General features: G+C 42.1%; 1 protein-coding gene across 27 annotated transcripts in view; it reads right to left on the bottom strand.

The window, feature by feature from the left end:
- SIK3 (SIK family kinase 3) overlaps window positions 1-12,129 on the bottom strand; it is a 278,071-nt gene that overhangs the window by 42,899 nt on the left and 223,043 nt on the right. For 24 of the 27 annotated variants that reach the window (XR_014070035.1, XR_014070033.1, XR_014070032.1 and 21 more), the window contains 2 exons: window positions 7,352-7,476; window positions 6,603-6,726 (listed from right to left, as the gene is read on the bottom strand). Coding sequence is in view for 18 of the 27 variants with exons in the window: in XM_081546450.1 (XP_081402576.1) it covers window positions 6,603-6,726; window positions 7,352-7,476 (249 nt within the window). In the remaining 9 variants the exon portion in view is untranslated. Of the gene's footprint in view, window positions 1-6,602; window positions 6,727-7,351; window positions 7,477-8,530; window positions 8,967-12,129 lie in introns of those variants that run through there. The other 3 variants (XM_081546458.1, XM_081546452.1, XM_081546459.1) reach the window with 2 other exon arrangements.

Below are 12,129 nucleotides of genomic sequence, written 5' to 3' on the forward strand. Positions count from 1 at the left end.
ACATTTACTGAGTGCCTACAAGGACCCATGCACTGTCCTAAGCCCGGGGAATACAGCAGTGAACAAAAACAAAATCTTATTACAGTCAAGAGGCAGTGGGGACGAGGGATGGGGACACAGTAAACAATGTCAGATAGTGGTGAATGCCATGAAAAAGCATGAGGCAAAGGTATGGAAAGGGAATGAGGAGGGCATCAGGAGAGGCCTCTCTAAGGGGACATTTAAGCAGAAACCTCAAGTGAGGTGAGGAAGCCATGCGAATATCTGAGAAAACAAGAATGCATGCGCTTGGCAAGTGTGACAAACAGCAAAGACGCCTCTGTGACTGGAGCTCGGGGCCCAGAGCAAAGAAGAGCAGGAAATGAGATTAAAGACTGGGGCCCACCACAGTGCGCCTCATGTAGGCCATAATAATAACGACTTTTGGAATTGTTTTCCAAGTGTAAATGAAAGCCACTGGAGGGTTTTAAGCAGAATTCTATTTACTTACTGTTTACTAAATCCTACCACATGCCAGATACTCTGCTAGGCTAGACACAACTGTGAAAAAAAACGTGTTTTGTCTTTACTTTCTCTAAGCTCACAGTCTGGTGTGGAAGACGCAGAATGAAAGAAATTATTATAATGAAATGTTTGGGAAGTCCCATGAGAAAAGAAAGAATAGTAGACTAGATTATCTAGATTCTTATTTCCATCACATCTAACTTTTTGCTCTGGAATACAGGAGTGGGTGGCAAGGGGTGAGGGGAGAAGAAGCATCTCAGAAGGAAGGAATTGCTCCTGAAAATATAACTTGTTCAGGGAACTGGAAGGAACTTAGGGCAAGCAGATGTAGAACGGGGTCTGGGGCTGAAGAGACAGGCAGGAGCCAGGTCACAGAGGTATTTCCATGCCATTGTTTTTCAAACAGCAGTCATGTGATCAACCTAGTAAGTAATAATCAGCATTTTTAACGTAATAGAGTAAAATATGTTAGAGTGCACTGCATATAGTAAGGATGAATTTTGTTTTTTTAAAAAAAGAAAACTTTTGTTCAGTTGTATGTATATATGTATTTTCTAGGTCACATATAAAATGTATTTTTTTACCATGGTCATGGTCAAAAATCAAGTCAGTGCTCTAGCCATGTTAAGGAGTGCAAGTTAGCCTAGAGGAAATGACAAACTACTGAAAAGTTTAAGCTGGAAAATGATATAAGCAGATTTGTGTGCAAGTGTGTGTGTTGTTTGTTTTGACACAAATATTTTAGAAATACTACTCATGCAGCCATGTGGAGACTACATTAGAGAAGGGTAAGGCTGGAGTCAGACATCCATTTAACTGGCTATTATTTAATCCAGGCCAGAGCCACCTCAGAAGTGTCTATAGGAATGGAGGGTTGGATGTACAGGGTTTGATAAGTGAGCAGCTGTGGTGAGGAGTCAAGGCTAGTTTCTGTCTTGGTCAGATAGTGATACCATTCACTAAGACAGGGAACACAGAATAGAGCAAATCAAAGGAGGGAGTTAAATTCAGTTTTGAAAATGTTTCCACTGATGTGAATTGAAGACATGCAAGTGAAGCTGATGGTAGCAACTGATTGGATATATAAGCCCCTCACTCCAGAGGAGAGGTCTGAGCCAGAGAGTTAACTGAGTGTTAACTGGGGACATCACTGCAATGACGAAAGCCATGGGAGTGCATAATATGCTCAGAAAGATGGTGTGAAGAGACAAGATTTACAGGATGAGCAGAGAGACATCTGGCAGACAAGGTGCAGTCAGGGAGACAGGAGGGAAACTGGAGAAAGTCGTGTCTGAGAAGCAATGGAAAAAAAGGTATCTTAAAAAGCGAGGAGTGGCTGATTCATTTTGCTGTACAGTAGAAAGTAACAGAATACTGTAGAGCAACCATGCTCCAATAAAAATTAATAATTAAAAAAAGGAGTGACTCAACAATAAGAAAATAAACATCTTAATTAAAAAATGGGGAAAACATTTACACATACACCAAAAAAGACACACAGATGGTAAATATGCATATGAAATGCTAACCATCATACAGCATTAAGGAATTACAAATTAAAATAACAAAGCCACCATTTTACACCTGTTAGGACAGCAAAGACCCAAAGCACTGACAGCACTAAATGCTGGCAAAGAAGGGGAGCAACAGGAACTCTCACTCGTTGCTGGTGGAGATGCAAAATGGTACAGCCACTCTGAAAGACAGTTTGGTGGTTTCTTACAAAACTAAATATACCCTTAGCGTATAATCCAGCAGTCACACTCCCTGGTATTTATTCAGGTGAGCTGAAAACTTACATCCACACAAAAACCTGCACATAGACATTTATAGCAGCTTTGTTCATAACTGCCAAAATGTGGAAGCAACCAAGATGTTTATCAGTAGGTGAATGGATAAATAAACTGTGTACATCCAGGCAATGGAATATTATTGAACATTAAAAAGAAATGAGCTATTAATCCACGAAAAGACACAGAGGAACTTTATACGCATATTACTAAGTGAAAGAAGCCAATCTGAAAAGGCCACATACTGCATGATTCCAACTATATGACATTCTGGAAGAGGTAAAACTGTGGAGACAGCAAAATGATCACTGACTGCCAGGGGTTAAGGGAGCGGGAGGGGGTGAACAGGCACAGAGGATTCTCTGTATGACACCAGAACCATAGTAAACAGTGGACTTCAGTGATAATTCAGTGTAGTGTCAATGCAGGTTGATCAACTGTAACAAACGTTCTACTTTGGTGCCAGATACTGACAGTGGAAGAAAGCTATGACAACCTAGACATCATATTAAAAAGCAAAGACATCACTTTGTCAACAGAAGTATAGTCAAAGGTATGGCTTTTCCAGTAGCCACGTACGGATGGACCATAAAACAGGCTGAGCATCAAAGAACTGAGGCTTTCGAATTAAGGTACTGGAGGAGATTCTTGAGAGTCCCTTGGACTGCAAGGAGATCAAACCAGTCAACCCTAAAGGAAAGCAACCCTGAATATTCATTGGAACGACTGATGTTAAAACCGAACCTCCAATACACTGGCCGCCTGATGCAAAGAGCTGACTCACTGGAAAAGACAGTGATGTTGGAAGGATTGAAGGCAAAAGGAGAAAAGGGCGGCAGAAGATGAGATGATTAGATTGCATCACTGACTCAATGGACATGAATTTGAGCAAACTCTGGGAGAAAGTGGAGGACAGGGAAGCCTGGTGTGCTGCAGTCCATGGAGCTGCGAAGAGTCGGACTCGGCTTAGCGACTGAACAACAACGAACAAAAGACAGTGCAGGAAGCTATGAGTGTGAGGGGATGGGGCGGGGGCGAACGTGGGAGCTCTCTGTACTTTCCGCTTAATTTTGCTATGAACCCAAAACTGTTCTAAAAAATAAAGTTTATTTTTAAGAAAGAAGAAAGCAGTGGTGAATTTTTAGTGTTTAGTTCTAAATACTGCCATGCAGTCATTAAGATAAAGACTGAGGATATCTAGTAGATTAGGACAAGATCACTGGTGATGCCTGTCAGAGCAATCCACTACACCCTTCTCTGCTTCCTTGTAGGGCAAACCAGAAAGAGTTGTGCCTATTTCCTTTCTCACCATTTCCCTTCTATTCTTTTTTAGTTGTATTTACATGAATTAGGGCTTTGGTCCTACTCCATCACCAAATCTGTATTTCAAGATCATCAATGATCTCCATATTTCTAGATCTGATGTTCAGTTCTGTGTGGCTGTTAGCATAACTGATGCTATCTTGGGCCCCTAACCATTCCTCCTGTCCTTCCACTGACTGAGCCCCCAGGACTGTGCCGTGTAGTAAATCGCTTCTCTGTGTCAAGGACTGTGTGGTTAATGGACGCTGTTTCATGACCATTAGGTCCAGGTGGCCTCTATGCTCTGGTATCTCCAATAGTGATGAAGATCTTGGCTGACATATTCCTGGTGCCCATGAGACTAGTCACCCATTCATAAATCTTGACTTAGGAATGTCCTTCCTGTTTCTCAGCACATACCCCTATACTCTTAGGTTAACTAGAAAATTGTCCCCTTCACAGTGCAGAGTACAGCTGCAAATGCTTCTGGATTGCTGTCTGCCTGATCCCACCCTGTAAGTTACCCTATTAAAAACTGACCCTCTGATCAACACGAGGCTGCCTGCCTTGTTTTTCTGTCTCGATGCTTTCTTAGTATGATGGGGCACTTTGCATCCCCTCTGTCCTGCAACAAGTTCTATCATCTGACCCACCAGGGGCACTCCACATCGTTCCTCATTCCCTCCTCCTTGAAACATCCTCTTCCCTTGTTTTCCAGGACACAGACACTCTGGCTGACCTTACTAACCATTCCTATGCTGATCCCTGTTCACCTTCCTGATCTCTGAATGTTAGCGTGTCCCAGAGATTAATCCTTGGAGCTTTTCTACATTCATGGCCTAAAATGTGATCTTATCTCAGAGCTTTAAATCTTATATATACACTGATCATTCCCAAATGTGTATCCATAGCCCACCACTCCCAACCAAGTCCTACTAAGTTCATCTGCCCATACCATAACTCAACATAGATGTCTAATGGGCACATCAAATGAACACCGCTAAACCTTTCTCCAAAACGGAAGCAGTCTTCTCTAGCCATTCCCACCTCTATTAGCAGTAAATCCATCCTTCCAGTTGCTCAAGCCAAGAACCTTGGAGTTACCTTTAATTACTCTCTTCCTTTAATTACTCTCTTTCTCTCAGATCAAATCCCACATAAATGTTGCTAGAGCCAGACTGCCTAGGTTCAAATTCTAGTTTAGTCACTTGGTAGCTGTGTTATCTTGGGAAAATGGCTAAACATCTCCTGGTTTCAGCTTTATCACCTATAAAACGGGGGCTAATAGTCTCATGTATCTTATAGGGTTGTTAAAATAATTAAATGAGTTAATGTTTGCAAAATGCTTGGAATGGTGCCACACAGTATGTATTATCTCTTGAATCTGAAGGCTTCTTACCACCCCAACCTCTACACTCCAGTCTGGGAACTAGCCACCAAAATCTCCTACTAACTGGTCTCCCTCCTTCAGCCCTTGAACCTTTCAACCAAGAGAGTTGGCAGAGTGATTTTTTTTTTTAAAAGAACAAAAGTCACCATAAAATTCTTTCAATACTTTTGCATGCTTGAAAATTTTCGTAAGAAATAATAAAAGTTAAAGAAAACCCAAAAGTCAGTTAATGCCATTCCTTTGTTAAAATCCTCTGATTTTTCACATTTCACTCAAGAGTGAAAACTAAGGTCTTTACACTGACTGACCAGGCCCACAAAGTGAGCTTTCTCTGCCCCTTTGACTGCACCTCTCCCGTCCTCTCTCTCATTCCTTTCTAGCACAGAGGCTTCCATCCTGTTCCTTAGACACCGGTGTGTGTTCTCTCCCCAAGGCCTTTGCACTCGCTGTCCCCTCTGCCTGCAAAGCCCTTCCTCAGACTGCACAGCTCACACCCTCCCCTCGCCTTCTCCAAGTTGTCACCGAAACATCTGTTTTTCAGGGAAGGGGTTCCTTGCTATACCTTTACAAATAACCACCCACCCACCATCCCTAACCCACTGCCTGGCTCTATTTTATTTTCCCCATGGCTTTTTTCTAAAATGCATTTTAGAAACAAAATTTCTGATGTTGATTCCAAATGCAATTCTTGTTTTCTTTCTAAAACATAATTCCCATGTGCTTCCACTGTGCTCCCAACCCAGTTGATATACACTCTGTAGGTTGTATCTTAAACTGAAATCATGATGAAGCAAAACTAAACACACTGTTTAGAGCACTGTCTCCAGAATGTCCCTTTCTTATGTGTGTATATAGATGGTGATGAAATACTGTCGATTTTGGGTGCTTGTTTCCAGTGTTACTTTTTTCTAAGAGCTACTGCCCACTCATTTAAAAAGTACTTTTTAATTTGAGTTGGGGGGATAAAAGTCATAGAAGCAGGAAATGTCGTATCAGTAAGACTAAGATGCAAAGCCTGCTTTCCCTTTGCCATTTATTACCACATCTCTATGGAACCCCCAGTAAATGTTGGGTTGGCCAAAAAATTTTACCGTTTAAGTGTTATAGAAGAACCTGAACGAACTTTTTGACCAACCCAACAGAAATATTACCCTGAAAAAGGGTGAGAGATAAAACAGAGATGAAACAGGACTATCCACCGCCCTGCTACCATGTGCTGGGCCTATTAACTCTCCATACACTATTTAATTTAGTTCTCATAGAAGTGGTCCTCACAAAACTGTCAGCCTTTTGTTAATGAGGAAACTAGAGCTCAGAAAGACTTCGTAATCTGCCCACCACACTAGCAAAGCCCTGTGTAGAGTCCAGAACCAAACTCGGGCAGGGTTATCTGAAGCTAAAACCTAGACACTCCATTCCTATAGAATCGTGCCTCTGGAGGTTCAATTCAGCAAACTGTTCAATTTAACATTAAGAAGTTTAACATTCTGGACCCTAAACTGTTCAATTTAATCCTAAATGGGGTCATATATACCCCATTACTCAATTCTGGGATAACTTAGCATGTCTACCGTTCCATGAACCCAGTCAGAGCTGTGTGCTGGCATCTCCCTTACCTGTGGACATAAAAAATGGTATGCGAAACTTTCCACTCAACACCCGGGCCCGCAGATTCTGCAGTGTGCTCCCATCGAACGGCAGGGCCCCACACACAAGTACGTAGAGGACGACTCCGAGGCTCTGCATCGCAAACAGAGAACATGTTTGACTAATCGCATCAGAGAAACAAGACAGGTCACTACAGTATGTGTATAAAGAACTGGCGATGGACAGGGAAGCCAGGCACGCCGTAGTCCATGGGGTCGCAAAGAGTCGGACACAACTGAGCGACTGAACTGAACTGATGAAGAGAGTGGTGAGTCATGCGCGAGATAATGGGACAAACATTTCCTTTTCTTTTTTTTTTAATGAGAAATAATATGGGGCATTGTCAAGGCCAATCATCTTTAGAATAGTTAGCATTCTTCTTTGCTTCCAGATGTTAATTTTGGGGAATATATCTAGAATTTCTCTCAGTACTCATCCTAGGGAGAAAGCAAGTGGCAACAACAGAAAGAACTTCTGTTCTTGGCAAGGGCATCCGTCCAAGCTTGCCCTTGGGAGTTTTTTTTTTTTCTTTGCAGATGCAAAGGGGGAGGTGGAAACCTGTGGCTCAGTCCATATGACAAGGGTTAGAGAACAGACTTTGTATAAAGAATTGAAAATTCAAAGAACAGGTGATCGAGATCTCAGTCTTGTCCAGGATGAGGACAGCTGCCGTCAGCTAGGGTAACTAACACCGTGGGGAGAGGAGGCAGGCACATACCCAGATGTCCACTTTGGGTCCATCATACTCCTTTCCTTCGAAGAGTTCAGGTGCGGCATAGGGTGGGCTGCCACACCAGGTCTTCAGCAGCTGCCCGGGAGTGAAGAGGTTACTGAAGCCAAAATCTAGAAAGACAAATGGACACCACTCATGTGATCCTCACCAGTAAAGACTAGTTTCTAGTCACTAGAATAAGGATTCTGGGTCCTTAAGTTTGAATATCAAACAGAGAGACAGAACCTTTAGAAATTATATAACCAGCCACTTAAATTTAAAATAACACTGAAACAGAGGTACAGATGGGCTGGAATGTAAAAGATATCTGGTTAACTAAAAGTAAACATGATTGGTTTACGTCAGTACCAAAATCAGTACCATTTCCTTCACAAATCTGGACTGAGGTGAGTGGTATCTTTAAGAACAAAACCAAAATTGGATAAAGATTGATATCAAGACCACGTCAGAATCCACGATGTGGATTCTGGACCCACGATTTTCAGATTATTTTTACTTCTTGTGACAAACACATTCATGACCACGAGAGACACGGTGAACTTAAAAATTAGACAAAGTGACTTTATTACCATTAAGATGGCTTATTCAAGATAAAGAATATGCAATTTATTTGCAATCAAACCAAGAATGTTTACATTTTAACTTCAACTTCCTCTTTCCATTTCTCCCCCTCCCACTGTGTGAAGAGAGAGTAGAAGGGAGATTGGAGGGGTATAGAGTGGAGAGGAAGACTAAGAACTTAAATGAGCAAAGACAGCAGCCAAAGGACAGAGTCTCACTGACTCAGAAATACTTCTATGCACATAGATATTTATATCAATGACTCCAGGTAAGGCAGGCTGAAGCTCCCTCCTTTCCCAGGCCTATCATGTTCCCACATTCCCAGGACCTCTCAGAAGCTCCTCTCCCTCTCCTAGTTTTAGTCCCAATGACAACTCTGCCTCCATGTGCCATTTGCTCTTCTTCTGCCTCCAGAAGATGTTTTCTAGCAAGGCACGTGCTGATTTTGACTGTCACTGATTCCCCTATGTTTTCTCAGGACCAGCTCTTCTGGGCCCACAGCTTCCACCATCATCAATCACATGTTTGGTAATGATTCTCCAAATTTATAGCTCTGACCCTGGTACCACTCTTAAGTTCCTGATGTGGCCTTCTAACACTTACCTGGGAAGAAACATCTCAACCTCGCCATTTTCCAGAATCAAACTGCTCTTCCAGTGATGTTCCCATGTGCATTCATGGAGTTACCATCGCGTTACTAGGAGCACTGGGGTCTTTGTGCCTTGCTACCTCTCATTTCCATTTCAAACTGGGGATAAACTTTTACTGCTTCTACCCTGTGTGTCCTGAACTTACCTCCTTCTTTCCATTTCCATTCCCCCATCTCAGTTCATACTCTTATTATCTCTCATCTTCTTGGCTGACACTCTTGCTTACTACCCTTTACTTGCCTTTAAGTCACTCATTTAGAGCAGTGAACGTGACACAAATCACACCACGCTCCTCCTTACTCAGAAATATTTGGTGGCTCCCTTCTGCTTACAGAAGAGTACAGCTCTCTTCGCATTTAGGGTCCTTCACAACAACCCAGCTCCACCTTAAATTTCTAGCCCATCCCTGGGCATTCTAGCATTGCTATTCACATCCTGTGTTTATGTGCTTCTCTTATGCTACTTCCTTTCTGTGCCAGGCCTTTTCCTTTCCTTGCCACATTAGAAATAGCACTTATTTTCAATGCCCAGTCAAATATTACTTCCTGTATGAAGCCTTCACTGACTCCTACTACAAAACACCACGTCAGTGGCTTCCTCCTCTGTGCTTCCCTGGCCCTTTGTTTGTACCTCTACAGCCCAATCACAAGCCTCATGTTATATTTAGTTGTATCGTGTGTTTATATCCTCCACTAGTTAGTAAACTAGGGACATTGTTTTATTTATATTATTCTCCAGACAGTGTTTTCATACATAGCAGGGACTCAAGAAAGGGCCACTAAATTAAACTGCAATAAAATTGCAATAAAAGCACTAGGCCAATCCTCTTGTCACCTCCTGGCTACTGCAGCCTTTTTAGACTGACTGGCAGCTGGCCAGCTCCTATGGCTTCTACCTCCTAGCCAGCCCTCCTAAGGTTATAAAAATGATCACAAGGGGCTTAGAGGTCAGGGCCATCATTAGCACCACTAAAGCTACTTCAACAAGAGAAATCAAATACTCTCATTCATTAATGCAAAATAAATGCCTCGTCTGTCAAGTCTTCTTGACTCTCCTATAGGAAATGTCCTCTACCTTCTCTGCACTCCCTTATAACTTTGTATTCCGCCTTTATTTTTGTTAATTCCACATATAAATATCTTATTTTTCTAGCTCCTTTAAAAATATACCATCCTATCTCTTTAGGCTTCCCAAGTGGCGCTAGTGGTCAAGAACCCACCTGCCAGTGCAAGAGATGAAAGAGAGAAACGGGTTTGATCCCTGGGTTGGGAAGATCCCCTGTAGAAGGAAATGGCAACCCATTGCAGTACGCTTGCCTGGGAAATCCCATTGTCAGAAGAGCCTGGTGGGCCACAGTCTGTGGGGTCGCGAAGAATCGGAGCATGCACACACACTATCTCTCTAGTAGAGGTCTACCTCCTCTCTACCGAATTCCTTAAAAATACTTTTTTCATCTCTGACTCTCATATTACCTAACATACAGTTTAAACACAGTAGGTGCCTAACAAATGTTGAGTTGAATGCAACTGCAATTAAAGCCCTACCAACTAACCTATGACATTTGAAGCCCAATCATTTTATCAGTTAAAGTTATAACCTGTTTTTCTTAAGAGATTGGGGATAGGTTGCTAAAAATCCCAACAAAGGCGATTCAACAGAGCAAGTACTTTGGGAATTATTTAGAAAGAGGATGTATCTTGATGCATCTCTAATTGGTTGGCAAAGACCTTCACCGGATCCTTTCCCACAACTAGCCTTTCTCTGCACAGTGAGGAAGACATGTTGACGGAGACTGTAATAACTGATGATGGGCTCTGACGTTGGTGTGATTGGATAGCAAAGTCCAGAAGAGAAAGTCATGGAGTATTCTGCTTGTGTTTTGAATGGAGAATGCCACAGGGCAAGCAATGAATTAAAACCACTTGATTTTAAAACTTCCTAATAAGCAGCTTAAAGTATATAAGGGAAATTTGTCATTTTGAACTATGAATGCTCTATCTACAATTAGTCACCCTTCTACTCTTTTACTCTGCTGAGGAGAAGGTACAGAGCAAGAGCTTGTTTTTTTTTTTTTTTAATCTACCAAACAGGAAATCTTTACAAAGGAAACAATATCAAAGGAAACCATCTTCAGCAATGGCTACAGGCTTAGATTGCTATTAGGTGTTTGTATGAGAAATGAGTGTGCAAGAATGAATGACTGATCAGGGTCTGACATCTAAAGAGGCCACATGGGGGAAACATCTGCTTCCACAGCATGTTATAGCCACACAGCTGCTTTCAACAGCTAGACCCAATGACTGACAGCAAGATTCAACCACCACCACCCCTCCACCAGCTTGCCTCTCTTTCCTATTAAAGAGCAAACAAAAACCCTTTAGTCTTGTAAATGTGTCATGGGGTCTCCTCTAATCACTCCATATATTGCTCTTACTCCTAACCCTAAGAGTTTTGTACATTTAAGCAAAATTTGCTTCACCCTGCTTGCTCTGACACTTTCCCTGCCATGAACACCAGCTTCCTCCAATGAATGATCCTGGCAGAGGCCAATTCATCCTTTTCTTCTTTTTATTATTTTTTGTTGTGCTGGGTCTTCATCTCTGCTCATGGGCTTTCTCTAGTTGCTGTGCACAGGCTCTAGGCACACTGGTTCCAGTAGCTGTGGTTCATGGGCTCAATAGCTGCTGGTTTCAGCAGTTGCAGCACACAGATTCAGTTGTTGTGGCTTGAGGGTTCTAGACTGTGGGCTTAGTAGTTGTAAGTACATGGGTTTAGCTGCTCCATGGCCCGTGGAATCTTCCCAGACCAGGGATCCAACTCATGTCCCCTAAATTGGCAGGCAGATTCTTATCCACTGGACCAGCAGGGAAGTCCCAATTCATTCTTCAAAGTACCAAACCTAACAGAATCTGACCCACCCTCCCACTTCGATACACATATTATTACTAGAAATTCAGTTTTACTGAGAGCATACTGCTGTCGTGTCTTCACTAGTGCCTCATCACAAGTATTACACATTAATCTTCAATACAGCTATGCAGCCAGTAAGTTAAAAATTCTGGCCAGTTCACTGTCCATTCAGCAAAATCATAACTTATTTTCTGAACATTTAAATTACTAAGAGAAATCTCAAATTAATAACATATATGAAATCTGGAGCTCACTGTGAAAGTTTAATTCCTTCTACTCAACACTTCAGGGACTGAATAACTGAGAAAAAAAGAATTCCTTCTCTATTCTTTCAGCAGCTTACCTTCGTTGAGGGGGAGGGGTTTGCTACCCATAGTAAGAAGACTGGCAGGGAAACAGGAAAGCAGTTAAAATTCAAACCAGCCTATTTGGGGTTTTATTGGCAGTTTAGGGAAGCCTGACGGGACTACTAGGGGGATGTGGAGGTAGACTGGGATAGGTGGGGAACAGACAAGACATGGAACAGAATTACTAAGATTTGTGTTGGTTTTTAGTTATCTACACATGCAGGCAAGTGAAAAAAAACTGCAAGATGACCCAACCTGGAAGCAGAAATTCTCATGAAAATTTTAAAGCAATGGT

Source organism: Giraffa tippelskirchi, chromosome 11 (assembly GCF_054371585.1).
Source record: "Giraffa tippelskirchi isolate mGirTip1 chromosome 11, T2T-mGirTip1v1.2.pri, whole genome shotgun sequence".
In the NCBI taxonomy this organism is placed as follows: domain Eukaryota; kingdom Metazoa; phylum Chordata; class Mammalia; order Artiodactyla; family Giraffidae; genus Giraffa; species Giraffa tippelskirchi.